At 35.1% G+C, this 23,663-nt stretch overlaps 1 protein-coding gene across 3 annotated transcripts in view; it reads left to right on the forward strand.

Moving 5' to 3' along the window:
- Positions 1 to 23,663, forward strand: part of MYO3A (myosin IIIA) — a 219,313-nt gene that overhangs the window by 42,848 nt on the left and 152,802 nt on the right. For all 3 annotated transcript variants that reach the window (XM_074324949.2, XM_074324951.2, XM_074324950.2), the window contains exons 7-10: positions 4,827 to 4,903; positions 9,746 to 9,891; positions 12,510 to 12,575; positions 14,855 to 15,010. In XM_074324949.2, the coding sequence (XP_074181050.1) occupies positions 4,827 to 4,903; positions 9,746 to 9,891; positions 12,510 to 12,575; positions 14,855 to 15,010 (445 nt within the window). The remainder of the gene's footprint in view (positions 1 to 4,826; positions 4,904 to 9,745; positions 9,892 to 12,509; positions 12,576 to 14,854; positions 15,011 to 23,663) is intronic.

The following is a 23,663-nucleotide window of genomic DNA, read 5'->3' on the forward strand; positions in this document are numbered from 1 at the left end:
TGACCATTGAGTTGCCTTCTAGCTCTGAAGCTATTTGGTTGTGTTGGTAAAATGACCTTCAGGTTTAACAGTCATTGCAGAAGCAGTCAACAAACATAAAATTTGGTGAATGTCTTCCTCTGTCATTTTCATAGTTGGGTCTGTATCCTGTTTTTAATATTTTTATTGTTTCAATGTGATAATCAGCCAGTATTCTCAGATTTATGGGTTTTTCATTCTACATAGTCACATTTTTCCTTTTTCACTTTTTTTGAGGCTTTGTTTTTCCTTCTTCACATTCTGGGCTCAATTTTTCTTGTTTTCATAGAGTTTACAGGAACCAAGTGTAAAACATTCTTTCTTCAGGATCCCAATAGTTACTAAAAGATATATGTGTCTCCAAGAGCATTGTAAGCGGGTGTCAATCAATACCAGGGTGTTTGCAAACATCATTGAAGTGCAGAAAGAAGTATTAATACCTCTACTATAGTTATTATTTTAACTTCGTCCTTTAAAATTACCTTCATTTATATGTGTCATAATGTGTATATTAATATACTAGTAAAAAGTTAGAGACTAGTCTATATATCTATGTATAGTATCCTTACTCAGAAGGTTTTTATTGTTTGGGTTGTGTGATTAAGGCGTTTGGAGGCCAAAGGTTTCCCTTAGGAAATTCTTAACCTGATATTAGTATAAATATGTAAAAGTAATATAATCTCATATTACTGTAAAAACCTAATGACTGAGACTTTATAAACTCATTATTCACTATTACCCTTGTTAATTTGCTCCTTTATATGTAAAGTCATTAGGGTCTTGTATTAGCCCGGGTTCCTTGCTTGTAAGCAACAGAAACAAATTTTGACAAACTTAGGCAAGAACTGAAAACAACACTGGCTGGCTTACAAAATCAAGGTTGAAGTTGAAGCTGGGCCATCTGGCCTCCTGAGAACAGCACTGTGACAGCCCCAGACCGCAGGAGAGGCATTGCCGGGACTAATCCTTAGAGCTCTGCCATTGGTTGACTTGACTCTAGTTACTTCCCTCTTTGAGTATCTCCACTCAAGATTTCCAAGTAAAAGAGTCTGAATGGTCTACTTTGGGTCGCATATCACACCCCTAAAACCTCTTTTAGTATCTTAAATATGTATTTCCTGTAGAATATGGAGGGAAGATTCTTTCTTCCCATCCATGTCAATAAGTTTAAATATCAACATGACTACTTGCTGACAAATGCAAATTCTAGTGACATAGTCTTTTCTTCATATCCAGCGAGAGTAAAAACAGTATCACATGATTAGTCTAAAATGTCACTTTCCTGCCGGAGCAAAACTTTTGATTTTTAACTTGGTTGTGGTTTTCTCCCCCTTGTTCTTTACTTTTCAGTTAAATGACCTTTGAATTCTTAAATTATCTTTATGAAATTGAAGTAAAAATGTCCAAGATTTAAATATCATTTTACATGTTTTCATAAATAATTAGAAACACTCAGAATAAATTTTAGTAAATTTAAAATCAATTATAAATTAAATTGCTGCTAAAATCCATTTGCTTTTTCCACTTATATAAATTACTACATGCTGATACTATTGAAAAATAAAAGCTTAATCACTTCTGCCTTTAATTCATAGAAAAAGACAAGATAAAATGTTGAGATTTAATTTTTCTGAAAGGTAGAATACCTGGAGTAGAGGAAGAGGTTGTATTTTGGAGAAGTGTGATATTAAGTGTTGATTCCCTTTCTTCATGTAGTCTGTTAGAAAATATTTAAGAGAAAAACAGATTAGAAAATCTTTGGGGTGATTTTTTTTTTTTTTGTCTGAAAATTTTTTCAATTACCATTGACATTCAGTACTATTTATATTAGTTTCACATGTACAGCATAATGGTTATACATTTATATAATTTATGAAGTGATCCCCCTGATAAGTCTATATGGCACCATACAGAGTCATTATAATATTATTGACTATATTCCCTATGCTCTACTTTACATCCCCATGACTATTTTGTAAATACCAATTGGTACTTCTTAATCCCTTCACCATTTTCCCTCTGTCCCCCAAATCCCCTCCCATCTGGAAACCATCAGTTCATTCTCTGTATCTATAAGTCTGTTTCTGTTTTATTTCTTTTGTTCCTTACATTCCACATATAAGTGAGATCATATGGTATTTGTCTTTCTGTCTGACTTACTTCACTTCGCATAATATCCCCTAGGTCCATTCATGTTGTCACAAAAGGTAAGATTTTATTCTTTTTATGGCCAAGTAATATTCCATTGTGTATATGTACCACCTCTTCTTTATCCAATTGTCTATAGATGGTCACTTAGGTTACTTTCATATCTTGGCCATTGTAAATAATGCTGCAATGAACATAGGGCTGCATATATCTTTTTGAATGTGTGTTTTGGATATCTTTGGTTAAATACCCAGGAGTGGAATTGCTGAGTCATAAAGTAGTTCTAAACTCCATACTGTTTTCCATAGTGACTGCACCAATTTGCAATCCTAATAATAAACTAACGTTCCCTTTTATAATCCCAATAATAAACTAGGGTTCCTTTTCTTCACATTCTCGTCAACACTTGTTGTTTGTTGACTTATTAATGATAGTCAGTCTGACAAGTGTTAGGTGATAAATCATTGTGGTTTTAATTTGTGTTTCTCTGATGATTAGTAACATTGAACTTCATCTCATGTGTCTATTGGCCATGTGTATGTCCGCTTTAGAGAAATATCTATTCAGGTCCTCTGTCCATTTTTTTAATTGGTTGTTTGCTTTTTTCATGTTAAGTTATACGAGTTCTTTGTAAATTTTGGATATTAGCCCCTTATTGGATGTATCAGTAGCTAGAAAATGTCGTTTGAATTTGAAAAATGATTTAGTGAAGATATTTTTTCTGTCAAATAAACATATTTAAAGACAAAATTTAAAGAACAGGATTATTTTGTAGGTGGATTTTTTTGTAAGGGATGCAGTTATTGTGGAACCAAAACATACAGCCTACCCCTCTGCTTAGGTATATTTCCACCAGTGAAATATTCATTTGGCTGAATTGTCTGATAAATGTCAAATGCTATCTTAGATGAATCAAATAGATCTAATTTTAAATTTCTCTTAGTGTCTTTGTTTTGCTTGGCTTATAACATAAACAAACAGCCAGAACCTAAAACAAATGTGATACCTGGGAGGTACTTTTCAAAACAGGGCAATCAGGTAGTGAAAGCCCATGATTTGGGTATAACCCATCAACTGTAGAGTAGGCCAAGAGAAGCGGCTCTGAACATCCAGAGGTAACCATGCCCCATGTGAGGAGCAAGAGTATGAAATTCGAGGAGAGAGACTTTCCTCCTGATTTTCTTAAGGATCAGTTATGATTATATTTAACCAGGTAGAATTAATGGAATGATATGATTGAAATATTTGGTTAAACCTCTGTATTGTAGCCCATTGGTCTGTAATCTCTCTAAAGGACAAGAACAGATTCTATTAATGGTGTTGGTTTGAACAGATGTAGTTAATTTGCAACTTCTAGTCACATGTGATTTGACCAAAGTTGATAGATGGAAAATGATTTTATTCACACTCATAATTCACCTTACTACGTGCATACCGTCGTATAAAGCATTCTCAAGTTCACCAGAATTTTGGTAGTGGTCAGAGGGGATGGAGGGGAGGAAGCATACCATTCAAAAAACATTACATGTCAAAATACGTAATACAGACAAATAGTTAAAAATGTACAAAGTCAAAAGAAATAGAGGTTAGTATGATCAGGAATACCGTGTTTGCCATGTATAATATGCACCCACGTTTTTGGCCCAAACATCAGGGAAAAAAATCTTTCGTTTTAATTTTTTTATTCAAATTTGCATTTGTTTACATTTAGGTACTTGTTTTTTCTATTATAAAGGGATTTTAGCATTTATTTTTTTAACATATTATGGCACAGGAAATTTTGTGTAACAAATAATTACAAAACATAAGAACTGATACAAGGTGCAAGAAATTTTATGTACTGATAACAAATTTATGAAATTTTGCATCATAGAAGGCCAAGAACTCTTCGTTGTTGCAAGTTCGTCATAAACAAAACTGATTATTGTATTCCAGGGTATTATTTTGCATATGGATAGCATTATTGATTTCTCAAGTTACACTTTTAACTCATAAGCATAAATAAAAGAATTAAAAACATTAATACCATGTTTCCCCGAAAATAAGACCTAGCCGGACAATCAGCTCTAATGCGTCTTTTGGAGCAAAAATTAATATAAGACCCAGTATTATATTATATTATATTATATTATATTATATTATATTATATTATATTATATTATATTATATTATATTATATTATAGTCCGGGTCTTATGTTATAGTAAAATAAGACCTGGTCTTATATTAATTTTTGCTCCAAAAGACGCATTAGAGCTGATTGTCCAGCTAGGTCTTAGTTTCGGGGAAACATGTTATAGATATGGAATTAGTACTACCCATGTATAATGTGCATCCTTATTTTTCCCTCATAAATTTGGGGAAAACGGTGCACATTATACATGGCAAAGTACGGTAAATTAAAAGTCAGCATAGGGGCCTAAAACTGGAAGTGGGACTTTAAGGATGGATAGGTTTGGTTATGAGAAACAGAAAATAGTAGGACCCTGCTATGTTTTGACTGTGCAAAAATCCTAACTTAGGATACTTTCATCTGAAGTTCAAGTCCAGTGGCAGCTTTAAGGGAACAGAATTTTAATATTAGTTTGTAAGCAAATTTATTGCAATTGCAATCTCTTTATGTGAGGAATTAATGTAAGAAGTCTCTTCTCTTCCTTCCAGGTGTGTCTGCACAGCTCACCAGCACCTGGCACCGTCGGAATACATCTGTCGGAACACCATTTTGGATGGCTCCTGAGGTCAGAGTTCTGAGGGAAACAAATGTAATATTTGATCCTCTCTGACTTTCCTTTTTAAGAGTACTCTATCTCCATATGTGTTTTGGAATAGTGCTAGAAGAAAATGTCAGTTGTGTTGTTTTTGTGCAGATTTTTGCATGTATAAGGAGGAACATGGCAGGTAATAATAAATGGGCTGTGAATGAATATATGAGTAAATGAAGGATTGAATGAATGAGTGAGTCAGAGAAGATAAAGAGAAACTACTTACAACCTTAATTTTTCCTTAAATTTACTTTTAATTTGTTAGCAAATGAATGACATTTAAATTCTGTTGTTGTTTTTTTAAATTAAAGCTTATTGGAGGTGACAATGGTTAGTAAAGTTACACAGGTTTCAAGTGTACAATTCTGTAATACATCATCTATATATCACATTCTGTGTTCACCACCCAGAGTCAATTCCCCTTCCATCACCATATATTTGATCCTCTTTACCCTCATCTACCATCTCCCTCCCCCCTTCCCCTCAGGTAACCACTACACTAATGTCTGTGTCTACGAGTTTTTGCTTATTTGTTTGTCTTGTTCTTTTGTTGTTTTCAGTTTTATATCCCACATATCAGTGAAGTCATATTGTTCTCGATTTTTTTCTATCTGACTTAGCATAATAATCTCCATGTTGTCGCAAATGGTACTATTTCATCTTTTCTTATGGCAGAATAGTATTCCATTGTGTGTATGTACCACAACTTCTTTATCTAGTCATCTATTGAAGAGCACTTAGATTGTTTCCATGTCTTGGCCACCATAAATAAAGCTGCAATGAACATAGGAGCACATGTATCTTTATGGATAAATGTTTTCAAATTTTGGGGGTAAATACCTAGGAGAGGGATTGCTAGGTCATATGGTAAATAGATTCTGTTTTTAAATTATAATAGAAATATTATGAAAACCCCTAATTTTTGTTTAACATCAGATTCAGGTCTATTAACCCATGTAACAGATTTCCATACAGGGTCATTCTGCTTGAGGCTATGTTCAACTTTAGTAGATTATTTTCATTATTATCTTTGCGAAGTTGTAAATAAACTGCCAAAATAGTTGAGGAAATAAGTTCTCTAGATTCATATCTCTCCACAGTCACTGTTAATGCCTTTAGTCTTTTTAATCATGTTTATCAGAAAACAACAATTTATGTTTGAAAACTCTCTGTGCGACCTTTGGGAAAAGCTCTGCTATTTAGCTACAATTTTCTAGGGAGTGAAGGAGGGAAAATAATTCAAATACTACATTAATATTGCAAAATCTTAGAATTAAATTTGAGGATTAAATTCTGGTGTACTGTTTCTATTTTAATACTAATTCAATTACTAGTTAAAATGTAAATATAATATAAAATATGGGGAAAAGATAAAGTATCCTAAAAACTTTGAAAAACTCCAGTGAATTCAAAAACTTTTTAACAGTGAGCACATCTTAGAATAAAAATAAAAAGTACAGTCATATAAGCAAAAACAAAATTGAAAAAGACAGTCTCAAATGAGTTTTTTCAGAGTTTGTTCTGATATGTTTCTAGCTGTAAAGCTTAGGGAAAAAATTTGAAAATGAGAAATTACTAAAGTATACCAAATACCAAAAATTTTATCTTATTCACAAATATTAATAGTTAGTATAATAAATACTATAATATATAATAATTATATAAATAGCTTTATATTTTATATGCTAATTTATAGTAACAAAGCCATTATTATATGTTTAAGTTTGCCATTTAGTAAAAACAATTTTGATTAATGGATGTTGGAACCATTCTATGAGTAAAAGGAAATCTTTTGATCTATCTAAAAATTAATTATCAAAGTATTAAATGAATTAATGATTAAAATTTATACTCCTTAGTATGCAATTTCTAGACAGTCAGGCTTGTTTAAATTAATTATCAGTTGAAAAGTAAAATTCTTTATTTGACATTTTAAAATTCTAGATCAAAGGTAGCATTTGTTGGTTACATAAAGCCATCCTTCTCAAACTGGAATATGTGTATTAAGATAAAGGGGGTAAGGGAAATAATGATTGTGGTGGGTGATTGTATGACGTATTGTACAAACCAGGACACTTTGAAGAGTGAAAGGGGACAGTATTTATAATGACTCCGGAAAGCGAGCATAAACCAAGAATGTCTCTGGCCAATTAGGGCATAAATTTATCCAAGCCTGTGAGATGATATTTCACATGCGTGAAGCCATAAAACAATGAATTATCCTAATGCAACAATTTTGCTAGGAAATAAACAACTGGTGGGACAAAAAGATTTTTACGCAAAGGCAGAGAAAGGTACATTATACAACAGAATGAAAAATTCATATGAAAGTATTTTTATTTTTAACAAATCTATTGAGATATAATTCACATACTATATAATTCACTCATTTAGCATTACAAATTAATGATTTGTAATGTATAGTTGCAGGATGTGCAACCATCATCACAATCTAATTTCATAACATTTTTATTCCCCCGAAAAGAAACTCCATACTCATTGAGAGTTATTTCCCATCTCCTCCCAAACTCTTCTATACTAGGCAACCATTAATCTGTTTTCTGTCTATGGATTTGCCAGTTCTGGACGTTCCATATAAATGCAATCATGCAATACATGGCCTTTGTGTCTGGCTTCTTTCTCTTAGTGTTCATCCATGTTGTAGCATGTATCAATACTTCACTCCTTTTGATGGCTGAATAATACTGCATTATAGATATATACGTACCACATTTTGTTTGCCATTTGATGCACATTTGGGTTGTTTACATTTTTTGGCTATTGAATACTATGTCTATGACTAGTTGCCAGATGAATTTTTAATATAAAACTTGGGACTCTTATGCTTGGTCCTGGTATTTTAGGCTATGCTGTCTGATTCCAGCAATATTACTCTCTTGTAATATTAAAAATACTTTGATAGGAGAAGTTGACAAGTGCTGTGTAAGATGATGTCACCGTTATCATACGGACTCTAAGTTGGGAAGCTATATGTATTCTTTCTCTTCTCTCTCTCTCTCTCTCTCTTTCTCGCTCGTGCTCTCTACACACACACACACACACACACACACACACACAGACACACACGTTATGTATGTATGTATGTATGTATGTATGTATGTATGTATGTATGTATGTATGTATTATTGGCCTTCGGGTGCTTAGAATTGGATTGTTTTATGGCCTTTATGTTTATTTGCCCATAAACTTACCATGCACCCCAGAACCAGAATGTTGCCAGTAGCATACATTTGCCTCTGTGTTCTTTCTCTATCTCATCTTCTTGCCTCCTCCCTGGAGTAATTCTTGTCCTACGTGATATGTTTATCATTGCCTTTTATTTTATTTATTTATTTTTTAATTTATTGGGGTGACAATTGTTAGTAAAATTACATGGACTTCAGATGTACAATTCTGTATTACATCATCTATAAATCCCATTGTGTGTTCACCACCCAGAGTCAGTTCTCCTTCCATCACCATATATTTGATCCCCCTTACCCTCATCTCCCACCCCCCACCCCCCTTACCCTCTGGTAACCACTAAACTATTGTCTGTGTCTATGAGTTTCTGTTTCTCATTTGTTTGTCTTGTTCTTTTGTTGTGCCTTTTATTTTTTAGTCACATCCATATGTTTGTACTTAAAACTGTTTTTTTCGATGCTATTAGTGTCAGGTATGAATAAAGATTATTGATGAAGGAGTCACCCTTTCTGGATGACATGTATGTAATGTTACCAAAGAAACTCCAGTGTAACAACATGGGGGTATTTTAATGTTAAGTGGAGTCAGAAAGATGAAATATTATTCCATATAGGGCCTTACATTTCTTTCGTTTTATATATAATTTCATAGTACGGCAGTGAAATCATAAAACTGTAACCTGCCAGCATCCCCAAATCATTTCTTATTTGTCTTGTGGATTGGAATTCACAAAATGTAAACTTTTTTTAAAGTGTAAAAACTTGTTTTAAAATGTGAAGTTGAATTTTCTTTTTGTGATCACTGATGTTACAATTACTTGCAAACGAACTATATTTATATTTACATTATTTAGAAATAAATTAAGTAATTATTCAATAGTCTATGTAATACTATTTTATAATATTGTAAAACAAAATCCCACTTTTTTCTTGTCTCTCAATTACATCCTTTGATTAGTGAAATTTTTAAAAACCTTGTTGTAGTTTTAGAGTTTAGAGTGCTCATAGATAAGGGTTCATAAATCTTTATTAATGTCTATTTATATTTAGTATAGTTTCCTTTTATTAATTGATCCTTTTTGCCATCCTCCAAACTTGTCTCATTGCTCCCTTAGGTACCCTTGCCTTCTAGTTGCCAGAAAAGATCAAGGCCATTTAACTAGACTGCTCTCAAGCTTATTTTTCTTTACCTCCTTCACTTTTAATTCATTAAAGATATGTTCTTTATCTTTGCCAAGATGATATATTACTCATCAGACAGGTGTTTATCGAGTGACTGTCATTGCACAATCTTTAGCTGTGCATTTGACCCCATCCTTTTCCATTTGGGATGCCTTTTCTTTCTCCTTTCTGTTAGGCATTTTCAAAAATATTCCTTTTCATAGGCTTCTTCCCTTAATATTTGCAAACCTGCTAAGGTATATTCTGTTCTCAGAATAAAAACACTACTACTAATAATTTGAGCTTTTACTCTCTCAAGTTACTGCCTTTACTGCTAGCTATCTAACTTCGTCAGTTTCAACACATACACTTTGTTCTGAACATTTTGCTACATGCTTGTTAAAATCACAAATTTCATTTCTTTTTTTTTTTTTCTTTTTTCATTTTCTACTAGGTGATTGCGTGTGAACAGCAATTGGACACAACTTATGATGCCAGATGTGACACGTGGTCCCTGGGCATCACAGCCATCGAGCTAGGGGATGGAGACCCACCACTAGCTGACCTGCATCCCATGCGAGCACTCTTCAAAATACCAAGGTCAGAGGATTCTAACCCTCGGCCCAGTATCTGCAATCCCATTTTCTTCCTCCAGCCATTGAGTGCTCACCATGCTCATGGAAACATTCAGAAATATTTTAGCAAATTGGGAGCAGAGTGGCCTGGAATATCATTCTGCTTCTTCCAAGTCATTGTATTTGTTTAGTAGTTTCATTTCCCTGGTCTAAGTAGAAGACTCTTTTTTTTTTTTAGTACTCTGTGTGTCTTTTTTCTTTCACAAGAATTTGGTCTCAAAAAACAACAGTTCTTCCCAGACTTTATCCAATCTCCAATTAGTCAGTGAGGCAGCCTGGTCCACAGTCAATGCAACAGAGATTTGCTTTGCTTCAGTCTATCAGTCTAGTAGTTTTTACTACTTGCTAAGACTGCTCTTTGTTTAGAACTTTAAAATACTATTATTAAGAAAATTATAATAGAACGTATTGATAAAATAATAATGATTTAGAGTATGTTAATGTTTTGAATATATGAACATAAAACAGTGAACTTAGAAGAATAGTTTCTTTGGAGCCATGAAAATGCTTTTTTCTATCTATTTACACCTCTACCCTTCAGTGTATATATCAACAAACTTTCCCCTGATTTTTCTATCGCTAATTAAACTCTATTTTATATGTTTTGGTTAGTTCCTAGATATTTCAGAAACCTGACATGAAAAGACAGAATAGATGTGTTATCTTCTGAAGACTTTCTTAAGGATTTTGCCTAGTACCTTAATTCTAATAGAATACACAGAGATGGCCTGTGGCGATAGGAGTCCAGGGCAGAATGGTGGGTGGTATGTTACAGTTTGTCACCACATTTTCCATTAAATTTTATGGTCTCAACACCTATAGAACATAGAATCATATATACAAAGTCGGGGGGGGGAGGGGCAGTTTTCCAGTCCTAAAGAAATAATGTCAATATTTTATATTCACTTCCAAATGGATCCACTTGGAATATTTGGCATGTAATTAAATTAGTATAAGATCAAAGCATTTGACTTTGTAATTTTACCTTTGAATTTCCTGTCTTGAATTTCCTACCTTTGAATTTCTAGGTTCTGAATTATAACACCTTAGATATATATCATGCTTTACATAGAATGCCAATGTATCTTTCAAGACTTACTGTTTGTAAAATATACTACTTATTTGGTAATTAGGGAAACAAGATTACAAAAAACAACAGAAAACCTGCTCTATACCATGTCTAAGACATTTCATTAATTGGAGGAAAACAGAAAAAAAAGTCTGTGTTTTCTAACTCCTACCATCATTCAGTATGTAACATGAAGCACTATACTTCCTGAACCATTTTCATTATGGTTTAAATGACCCTAGTCCAGCATTATAACTCTTGGCGATGATATCACATGGAGGAATAATGACACCTTTAATGTATTTGTACCTATGAGCACGGCACTTCTGGAAATGGCATTGTCTCAGTCATTTCTCATGACTTTGACCACCAGTATGTCTCAAAAATGAAATTCTGAGTATTCCAACTTACTGTAGAAACGATAATAAAAAAGGGATCTGAAAAGCCACCCAGTTCTAAGTGCTCTAAAATCATCAAATCTTTGTTACCCTTAAAAGAAGCCTATAAATCTCTTAGAAAGGAAATTTTCAGGAGGACAAGAAACAAAGCAAGATTGTTGGAGCAAAGAATTACTTCTTTTAATGTACAAATCAGCAGTCTTCAGATAGTCCTAAGGATTGTCAAATGAGCTTTAGGCATGATCTAGGGTAGATGAGTAGCTGCACTTTGCTTTAATGAGCCTGTACAAACTACATTAATTTCATTATAAGCTATTTAAGGAGTAATGCAGAACTGAAGACAAAGTGTTTTCAGTCCACTAATGAAAACAAAGAGTTGTTAGAATTAACATGAAGCAGTCCTTCCGCAAATTCAACTCTCATGGTTGGTCAATGTCGTTTGATTATAGTTAGCTGGGCCTCATTTTCAAGTGATATTCCTTTGTATTCATGAACATACCGAAAAAGAAAAGATTGGTTCAGCTTAAAATGAAAGGAATTAATAGCAGAATCTTTTAAGTGGCATTCAGAGCTCTATAGCTAATCGTATTTTCCCGTTCCTTAATTTTGTAACCTTATTTCCGGCCATGTATCCGATAACAACTGAACGTCTCGTGAAGGCATTTTCCGATTCCCCTGTCTGCTGCAGTTTCTTCCATCTTCTCAACAACTCCTTCCAGGTTCCCTCTGTGTACCGTGGATATTCCTCAGAGACTTCAGTAGGACTCAAAGCAAAAATCTTTTCCATAGTATTCATTGTTTCTGTTCTGCGAAGTATTGATGTTTTCCCCTATGGCTCTCAGGTAAAAGCAAGAAGATTCTTTAAAAGAAAAAAATTATCAGGTAGAAAAATTGGGTCGTCTATTAAGTACTTTCAGAGAAAAAGGAACCTGTCATTTTATATAAAGAATGATCAATAACTCATTATCTGCCTTTGAATTGGAATATAATGGTAATGCTTGATTATACCTGGCAGGACCTGTGAAGGCAGTAATGGATTAGTCTCTCTGGTTCTGCCCCTAATTTTGTACTGACTGACCAACGTACACAATCCAACTTTGATTCTTATTTTTTTAGGAATCCACCCCCAAAACTAAGGCAGCCTGAGATATGGTCAGCAGAATTCAATGACTTCATTAGCAAGTGAGTAACAACAGAGTCTTTTTTAAAAACCAAAGATAACCTTTGATAAAAATCAACTTTGAAATGGGCGTTTTACAATTCCTTCATACCTCTGAACCTCCTTAAGGTAAAGGATGACCCCAGGTTATAAATGGGAGAGAAGGGTCATCGTTAAGTGGAGTGTGTCAAACTCCACTCAGAAATTCTAGAAAAGGCAAAGAAAGTAGAGAAACCAATCATACTCATACATAACTGATATCATGGTTTTCCTACCGAGAACATCTGCTTATTCTTATAAAGACAAGAGACTTAGATTTAAGGGTTGTGAAAACCCTAGAAAGATTAATAATCTTTTTGTTCTTAGTTTTCACTTAACCAGCCATTACTGAGTATGTACCATACACTAGAGAATATTTAATAAATTGCAATCGAATTTCACAAATCCCTTAGGAGAATCATCGGTAACTTTAAAGGACTCTCCACAATTCATAATTGTGCCCAGTGTCTGCAGAACCTTCTCTGCATATCCTCAGTGAAACTTGCTGACTTTGACATATTTCACACAACTAACTTCACCTCTGAGAAACATTTACTGATCTCCCCCAGTCAGTTAGTACTATCAAGATAAACAACAATGAAGTCATTATAGTTTTAACGCTTATCTAAAATTAAAACAAACTTGGTAGTTTCCCTTCACTAACGCTTTTAAAGCCTTCTCAATTCATCTATTTCTTTCTACGTGAGAAAGCTGCTAACCCATGTGAGAAGGCTAATCCGCTGAGGAAGTGTTTCAATTCCATGTCAGTAGTGTGCTATCCTGTGTGTTACCGTTGTGTTTTGTTTGTCTTCCTTTGGTCACTTTCACTTGTTTATCTTCCTCTGGCCACTTTCACTTAGTTATGTTCTTAGAGGTCTTTCTCCCTCACTAGACAGCAAGCAGCTGTGCCTTACTTGTCACTATAACTCCAGTGTCTTAGCAGAGTACTTGGGACACATCAGATATCTGATAAAGTTTTACTAGACTAGAATAATTTCATATGTGACTAAACTGTTGGCAGATGTCAGAACTCAACACATTCTGTTAAACTAAATGAAAACTAAGAGCTCTTGTTTTTCTTTTCAGGCATCATCGTCCTTATTCCTTAGCATATTTTAGCATCCCTGGGAAATAGCTTTTTGGGAAAGACCAATAAAATAAATTGCCAAGTTACCATCCCAGAAGGATTAATGATACAGATTAGAAATGGCACTGCTCAAGTCAAGGTATAGGTTTCTTCTTCTTTCTTTCTTTTTCTATATCCCCCGATGACAGCCCCAACTCTGACCAGTTTTCTCATAATCATAGATCCACAGAATGTCAGGGTTGGAAGGATATTGGTAGTTTATCTTGCCCAAACTCATATCCAGAGTGTGCACTGAGCAGCCATTCAATCAGTAAACACGCCTAATAAAAATAATAATACTTCTCAGCTCAGCCTATCCCATGTTTGGTAAATTTCACTGTTGAAAATGTCTTCCTCATACTGACCCTAAATCTGTGTCTGTCTTAATTCCACCAATTGATCCAATTTGTTTTTTTGTCCCTTGTGACCATGGAAAACTGTCTAATTCCTCTTCCAAATATTTGAAGACAGCTGTCACAATTGATTGAACATCCTAACTTGGTCCAAAAGCTTCTCCTGTGATGCTGTTCCAGGTGTTCTTGCTCCCACCTCCTTTCTTGGGACTCTGCTCTGGTTGAACCTCTGTAGTAGTGTGACCGTCGCTAGTACATCTGCTGTATGACCTCGGAAAACATCTACTGATGTGGAATTTAAACATCCTCAGTGCATTAGCCTTCTCACATGGCTTAGCAATTTTATCACGTAGAAAGAAACAGATGAATTGAGAAGACTTTAAAAGCGTTAGTGAAGGGAAACTACCAAGTTTGTTTTAATTTTAGATAAGCGTTAAAACTGCAATGACTTCATTGTTGTTTATCTTTAGCTACTGACTTGTAAAGGAGGCGGCAATAGTAAAGACCGAGTTTAATTATCACTATGCAATAATGCTTGCTGAGAGACTCCAGAAGTGGTATTTAGATGGAAGTTGGTATCACTACAGCATAATCGCTCACAGATGTGTGCACTTCCACACATATTCGTTTTATCATATTGCAGTTTAACATTTTTTGAGACATGTTTCCTGGGCTGAGACAGTATGAGGAGCATTGTTCTCTCATGTTAGTGTCGTTTTTAGGAATATGAATCATAACTTATCTCACTTATCTAATAATTGCAATTTCTTTTCTGCCAGTGCAGGTGCTTGACTAAAGATTATGAAAAGCGTCCAACAGTGTCAGATCTTCTACAGCATAAATTCATCACTCAAATTGAGGGCAAAGATGTGATGTTGCAAAAACAACTCACCGAATTTATTAATATTCATCAGTGCATGGGAGGCACAGAGAAGGCCAGGTAATCAAATAATATCTTGACTCCAAAAGTCCAAAGATCATCTAAAACTCTGAACAATTTTATAATGCAATAGCTGTTAAGGTGAGAAAGGGACTCATTTAAATTTCCTAGTTGGGGTTTGGAGATAAGGGGGCACTTACATGAAAAGTGAATGTTACATGTTGAGTTGCATCCTGATATTGGTGAAATTATCACCAGCATTTTTTAAACAAGTTCATCAGAACAAAGAATATAAACTTCAATAGATGATTAGTGTTGTCGTATATTTATTGTATTTTCTCCTTCTCTGTAAAGTGAGATACCTTAGAGTTAAGATTTTAAAAATGAACATAAAATTTGAAAGACTTTTTGATACTCTTATTTGTTGATATCATTTTCTTTGTTCGGGTTATATTCAAAAATCATTTTTAGTATCTTTATTCCTCCTATTTGAACTTTAAAGAATCTACTGTGTGTAGTTTTTATAATATTGACTATGTTTTTTTATTACTTACTATAGATAGTATAAGTGTTTATTTTAGGAAATTTGGAAGCTACAGAGAGTATACAACATAAAATCAATCAAGTATAACATTTTAATCTATAGCTGTCCAGTGTCTTATGAATGGAAATACATTTTAAAACAGAATTGGAGTAATATTTATATATGTTCTGGAGCCTGCCTTCTTTCACTGAATAGTGAATATTCATGTCATTATTCCTTTTATCACAAATTTTTTAATTTTCACACAACATTCTCTTGCGTGACTATTCAATGATTGATTTAAATAATCCCCTATTATTAGACATTTAGGTTGTTACTATTTCTATCTAATAACTACCATTGTAATGAACAGAGCTATACATGAATCTCTTACTATATATTAAGGTAAATTCCTATACATGGTACTGTCAAGTCACAGAGTGGTAATTTAAATTCATTCTATTAGTTTCATCTCAGGAGCAAATCACTATTTAGGAAGTTGGGAGAAGTGAGTAGGAAAAAAGGACATGACTTAAAGGCAACTATCTTTGAATACCTGTTGGGGTTTTGCATAATAAGTTCCTATTTCTTTAATGCTCACTATGTGCCAGACATTCTATTAGGACTTTATTTGTATTATCTTGTGTGACTTTACAACAACCGTGAGAGAAATGTTTTATGATACCCCATTTTCACAGCTGAAAAGAGCTGAGGTATGCAGAGGCTAATTGACTTGTAGAAGCCTGCAAGAAGGTAATGAATGAGTAAGCAGGGATTCAAATCCTGATCTGAAAGCCCAAGCTTTATTCTCGTGAGTGTAAACAGCCTAAAGATTGTGGACTATCCTGGGAGATAATAGTCCTTGCCTATGTGAGTTCACAGCCTTGCTAGAGAGACAGAACTAATACACCTATAATGAGAAAAAATTAAATAGAGTTCCAAAAAGAAGGAAGCAGGCATGGAGTGTATAGTGAGGAGGTGGTCAGGGGCTCAAACATACCCATCTTTGTATCTTTGTGTGAATACAGTTCCATAGTCTGGCACTATCCCATCCTTTCCAAAGCAAACAGACAAGCAAACAAACAAACAGAAATTGAGGTGTACCCATATTGTACAGGGTGTTCAATGTGAAGAACCATGAAGGATCTGAGATTTTACCCCACAAGCTAATAAGTTGACCTGCCAGTTGCATGAAGACTGGCAGGAGATGCGAGACTCCTGGATCAGAGACAAAGGACTTTATTACTCATAGTTAAGTCAGCAGCATGAGCTTTATGTTCATGTTGGCTGTCCTTACCCCACAAGTCCGAGGGGTGATGTGTAACGGCCTGTGTCGGTGCTATATACACAGTGGGTTTGCTTCACAGTTTGGGAACTCTAATCATTTAAAATGACTGCTAGCAAACCTGTCTAAATATTTCCCTGGAGCAGACATAATGTTTATTATCCTGGAAGGGAAGCAAAACTTCTATCTGTCCTGAAAGGAGACCTTATCTTTAACTTCTAAGACTATTTGCTATACAGACATCCTCGAAAATATAATCTGGAACAAAAGGTAGTATAAGACATGCAGAAATGTAAGAGAACCATGGAGAATTGTCTCCCAACATTTAATGGTTGAACTAACACAACATTTAGATTGTAAACCCAATGCTCTGAATTCTAGTGATAAAAATATGTATATTGAAAACTGCTATATGTTGAGTTTTTCAATTAAAATTTATTGGGGTGACAATGGTTAGTATAATTACATAGGTCTCAAGTGTACAATTCTGTAATACATCATCTATATATCACGTTGTGTGTTCACCACCCAGAGTCAGTTCTCCTTCCATCACCATGTATTTGACCCCCTTCACCTTCTGCCTTCCCCCCTTACCCTCTAGTAGAAAACTGCTATATGTTGGGCACTGTATTAGGCTCAATACTTCTGGTTCTGAGTCACAAAATTTATTCTTGTTTATCCACTTAAGAATTCAGAATATGCTTGGAATATGAGAACTCTTGTTTTACACAGCTATGGAAAATTTTCAGTCATTATTTCTTTAAGTATTGATCTTCTCTCATTCTTTTTATTTTTTATTTCTAAGAGATAAATATTGGAATGCCCTACTTTACCTTATACGTCTTACAATTTCTCTTTCATATTTGTCATCCATTTATCAATCTCTGCTGCATTCTGGATGATTCCTTCAGAATTGTTTTCCAATTCACTAATTCTCTCTTAGGCTAGGGCTAGTCTAAAGTTGCTCTGCATACTGATTTTTCATGCTGATGTTTCTATCAACATCTGTATTTTTCATTTTTAGACTCTCTCACTGTTTTGTTTTTTAACCATTTATTCTTTATTCATACCTGGCTTTTTATATCTGATTATTCATATATGGCTATTTTTTCCTTTTTTTTGTGGATGTAATTCTTTCCTTTTTCTTAGACTATTTCACAGTCATTTTCTATTTGAATTTCAATAGGGGTGAATTGTCCTGGTTAGTGAGTTTACTTGTTTCCTTAATATTTGGTTTCCTTCTATGGTTTAGAATTTTAGTTTCTTCTCTTGTGTTGAATAGGGTGTGTTTCGTTTTGCTTTTTCTTTCTTTCTGCATTCTTTTCTCCTGTTATGAAGGTTTTGCCTTTGCCGTATGTGGTGTCAGGATCTCCCTAGTCCAAAGCCTTTCTGCCTATCGTGACTGTGAGGATATCACAGACCTAGTCACTGGGACAATATGAAGTAGACCACATGTCTCTGCTCTGTCCTGCAATCTCAGGCACCTGGCTCCATTAAAGGGAGAGGGGGCAGCATTTCTTCAATCTTCTCTGCCAGGCAAGCAATATCCTCACACGCACTCAAACTCACATTCAGCTCCATTCTCTCTACTGAGCCAAGGTACAGGGCCTTCATTGTGAGTGGGGCGTTTTAGTTCTTTTACCTCCCGGTCCTCTTCTGCCTATTTCTAGCCCTGGACTTCGAATCAGCCTGTAGTGTCTGCTCTCTTACCCAGTGTGTATCTGATCTGTTAGGTCCACTGTAATGCTCACCTTGTTTTAGAGAAGGTCTTTGTATTTTTAATTCTACTTAAAAATATGTTTTTAAATATTTTATCTTGTACAAGTGTATGTTTGGAGGGGCTGGGACTGGAGCTTGAATCATTAATCCACAGCACCCTTCTGACCACAGACCATAGTCCCAAGTCATAGGAAGAGGGAAGATTTTACTGTTCTTAGCATGTTTATACTAGTTCCAAAGTGTGAGATATACTCAGGCCAAAGAGCAGAGGCTCGGGCATACCACTGGCAACATGTTAGGCAAAAGTAGTCCTCTTCAGGATCATGCAAAATTATCTGATTTCTCATAGTTTCCAACATTGATAAAATTGATGTAAAATATGACTGCTAAATCAACATAACTAACCCAAAGCTGATATTTTATTGTGCCTGATACTAACTTTAGGAATTGGATTGATATATGTGCTTGGCAGGATAATTTTAAAAATCACAATTCAGTTTTAAAGAAAACGATTCTACAAGTTCAATACAAACTGCGTACTTTAAATGTCCTGATCATGGGGAGGGGTGGTGTCAGAAGGCACTGTGGAATGGATACAAGAATTTTTTTTTATTTTTTTTTATTGGGGAATATTAGGGAATAGTGTGTTTTTCCAGGACCCATCAGTCGTTGTCCTTCAATCTAGTTGTGGAGGGCGCAGCTCAGCTCCAAGCCCAGTGTCTGTTTTCAATCTTAGTTGCAGAGGGCGCAGCCCATCATCCCCTGCGGGAATTGAACGGGCAACCTTGTGGTTGAGAGCTCGCGCTCTAACCAACTTAGCCATCCGGCTGCCCCAAGAACTTTCTGTTTTAAGTCAAGGCCTGAGTACAAAAAGTCACTTGTATAACTTAGTCAATTATTCTGAGGAATCAAGATGTATACACATTCATCATCTGCTTCTGTGACACCCTCCTCAACGATGGGAACGCATTTTTCACAGGAGTTAAAAGTGACAACGTTAGAATGCAGACTGAATCAGTGAGAAATTTGAGTTACAAGATATTTTAAAAGAAAAGTTGAATTTCTCTGTTCAGTATTTAAAACTATTCAAATTTAATGGAACTAGATAAAAGTAATTTGTAATCGAAGTGCCCTGTTCAGCATTCTTGACTAACCACAATGCTAGCCAATTTGAGAAGAAAAGCAATTTAGTGAAAAATAGTGGGTGGCTGAGAGAATTGAGAGGAAGGCAGAGAGTCAGCTTACGCATGAAGCAAAGGAAGCAGGGTGCCTCAAATATCCCTCCTCAAGAACAGCCACAGACGCGAAGTGAGCAAATGCTGTTGGAAAACTGAAACCAACAGACATGCTCGACACAGCGTTGTCACAAACCTTCAATTTGTAACAAACACAGTATCTGCTAAGTGCAATAAAGCGAGGTACGCGTATGCCTATATAAACTTAAAAAACAAAAAAAGAACTTCCCGTTAAAAGGCTTCCAGTAATAACTCACCCTCCGCCCAGCATCATTTCCTGCAACAACACTGGTTTCTTGAATGCCGCAGCCACCTCAAAATATCGGTAAACTGACCTTAAGCTTTGTGTCACTCCCTTGACATTCCAAGTTCCATACAGGACCACCTGATTCCTCCCTCACTTGGTCCTGCCTCACTTCCAGTTTCTATGTGAGAAGCAAGAGTCCTTCCTCTTACCCATCCGGAACTTCCCCCAAAGAGGAAGGGTATTTTGAGCTGCGGAAACAATGAATAACCATTGTGTGGAATATGTAAACAAATTCCTATAGTTCTTTCTTTTATATATCTTGAACATATACCTAAGAACATTATTTAAGCTATGATTGGCATTCCTTATAAATAAAAGAACAACCTAGCCCAGCATCTATTTGAATAACAAATTTCAAATTAAAATTTCTCTCTGTGGTATTTATAATATTAATGTTATCTTTTTATATTTCTTTTGTTTTACATATAAATCAAAATAACTTTAGTATTCTATTTGCTATGCTCAATAAGCTGGTGGTGATTAACTTTGATTTATATAAATTATGTTCTGCATATAATTTTACAGAATCAAAATTATATTTATGTAAAAGTTTAGTCACTCAAACATAGTTATTTCTTAGGCCAGAAATGCTGGCTGTGTTTGTGGCACTGTTGCAATCAGCATAGATCGTGTTTCCCCGAAAATAAAACCTAGCCAGACAATCAGCTTTAATGCGTCTTTTGGAGCAAAAATTAATATAAAACCCAGTCTTATTTTACTATAATATAAGATCAGGTTTTATGTAATATAAGACAAGGACTTATATTAATTTTTGCTCCAAAAGACACATTAAAGCTGATTGTCCTGCTAGGTTTTATTTTTAGGCAAACATGGTATGGTTTCCAAATAAGGATATAAGGCAACTTTGAGACATATCTCAAAGGGTTGTTAACAAATAAAAAATTGTCCAACCCTTCAGTGCCAAAAGTGCCTGGTTCAAGCTGTTAGTCCTTTATTTAGGCATAGGACTTTATGTAATGGAAATTTACTTAAATGGGATTTTGATTTTACAGAAAAGAAAAAAAAGGCAGAAAAATCAATAGGAAGTAATAATAAGGTTCTTTCAATGTGATACAATGCATGGCTCCGTTTTACTTTCTATTTTCTGAGCAAGATAATTTTTCTCTAATGATTGTGACCATGTCATGGTGAGAATTATTCGCCCTTTGGAACATTTACTTTTTTCTCTTAATACGTGGGACTTTTAAAATCCTATCCTGGCTGCTCTTACAATAATCATCCTACTGATTGTCATCTCCACATGAATATTTCAAAGACACTTCAAACTCAACATGTCCAAAACTGAACTTATGTTGTCCCACCCAAAATTAGTTCTTTGTTCCCTTTCTTATTCCCATTATGCCAGTCAGAAATCTAGGCTACATAGTATCTTGACGTATTCTCCTCTTTTACTTTCTGTTTTTAGTCCCTAGCAAGACTAAATTTCTTACACCCTGGCTCAACCCAGTACCAGTTGTGATGTAATCCTTGCTATCATAGAAATCATGGGTTGAGATAGCATCCATGTTCTCTCAATACTTATTGAGGCCATTCTGTAAAGCTCTGGGTGAGGTGCTGCACAGGGGGCTGACAGCTGAAGCAGCTGTAGAATCTGTGCTCTAGGGGCTTATGTTTTAGTAAAAGGGGTAAGACAAGCATGTAAATAACTATTATACACAGTAAGAAGTCTCAGTCCCACAAAAGGAATACAGACAATGTCCTGTGAGAGTTCAGTAGATGCAGAGAGTATTTCCGCCAGCAGGTACAGGACAGGCAGACTTACCCAAGAGGCGGCCATTAAATTGGCACTGCAAGGGATAAACAGGCTTTCACCATGTGGAAACAGGGTACCCACTAAATGAATGTCATTGCTGGAAAGAACAGCCAGAGCAAAATCATGAAAGGGAGGAGATATGCTCACAGACAAGCTAGGATTTAATTAGAATTTTAAGGGGAAATCTTAGAAATAGGATTGAAGTGATATGCAGAGACCAGACCCCACAGAGCAGTGGAAGTCAGGCTGAGAGGTTTGACCTGTGTTCTGACATCCCTGAGTACACCTGAGACGCCTGTATCCTGTGCACCACCTTTTCGTGGGTTCTGGAAGGTAAACTATGGATACACCAAGACACACTACAGCAATAATTTAGAATGCAGTTGCCAATATTACTTCCTAACTTGAAGATATTGTATTTTTCAATACGATATTTTCAAATTGGTGTGAGAAGTTGGTCCCCATCATGTTTAATTATCAAGGCAGTTAGTGGCTAGTGTTTAGATGTTTTGAGATGAGGAATCTACTGATATATATTTATTTCTGTGTTTTGTGGTATGGTTTTATTTGTTTGTGTGTGTGTGTGTGTGTGTGTGCATGCACGCACGTATGTGCATGCTTGTATTCTAAGTAAATTTTATTTTGGTAAATTCCAATCTTATCTTGGCCAAAACAAGGAGATAAAGGAAATTGTCCATATGAAATCTAGGAGAGAAGGTCTCATCAAGGCACGAGCTGATGGCAGTATCTGTCCAAGATAGAGAACTCAGAGAGAGACCGATGAAGCTGGGGGACTATAAAAAGGGTCAATAAAGGACCAGGGCATTAAGAAATGATAACTTATCTTTCCCTTCCTGAAATATTACCTTATGCCTTTCTTGACTACTTCCCCTTCCGGAAAAGCTCCCAAATAAGAGCTAAATAGTTTTCAAACTGTGGAGGAATTTAATAAGGAGTAGGTGATTGAATAAGCACTCCCCGGGGAAGACCATTAATGAGTATCTGTGCTCCTGAGTAACAATAAATAAAGGGATTCAAATAAACAGGAAGAGCCGTTGCTAAAATGTCCTAAAAAGCTATGAATAATTCCTAGGAGTAAGGTTACACTGGTGCTTTAAAACAAAATGAAAACCAGAGTAAAGAGTTATCATGTTCATACAATCTGCCATCTATGTTGACTCACATAACTAGAGGAAACTGAGACCAAGGGGAAAAAGACTTGGCCAGAGTCATGTCACATTATGCAGACAACGGGGGGGGTGGGGGGGGGGGCAGAACACATTTGTCCTAATACCTAATTCAGTTCCTGTCTGAATCTGTATCATGCTGTCTTTTTTTCTTTAAAGACTAATCATAGGATCATAGACTGCTACTGTTGGAAGAGAACTTTTTCTTCTAGTTTCTTATTTTAGAGATCAGAAAACTAAAGCCTGATAAATTGACATTTTTAAAACCAGTTAATGGCCAGCTCAGGGCCATAACTCAAAACCCATAATTTTCAGACCAGTAATTTTACTAGTTTCTCTGTGTTCCTCACTAGTAGTAGAAGTTAGCATTCACAAAACTGGTGATATGAAGAGTTTTTGTTAGACTTGTAAGGCTGCTTTGTATGATTTACTCATAATGGTCATTTAAACTTAAATTTTAACCAATTTGCAATCAGGATTTGCACTACTTGAGTAGTATATTCAAGGGTCAAGAAATGTTTGCTCATGTTTCCCCAAGGGTTTATTGTTTTTTTAATTAAGAGGATGGAGTGTAGAAACAGCTAGTTTAAATGGCAATCTAATTTACATCCTTGAACTATTTGGGATATAACCATTTGGGAACTAGGTTTTACTGACTTCTTGACATGAATTAATGATCATCA

The sequence above is a fragment of the Rhinolophus sinicus genome, chromosome 1 (assembly GCF_057876585.1).
Source record: "Rhinolophus sinicus isolate RSI-liver-muscle chromosome 1, RSI-T2T, whole genome shotgun sequence".
Taxonomy (NCBI): Eukaryota; Metazoa; Chordata; class Mammalia; order Chiroptera; family Rhinolophidae; genus Rhinolophus; species Rhinolophus sinicus.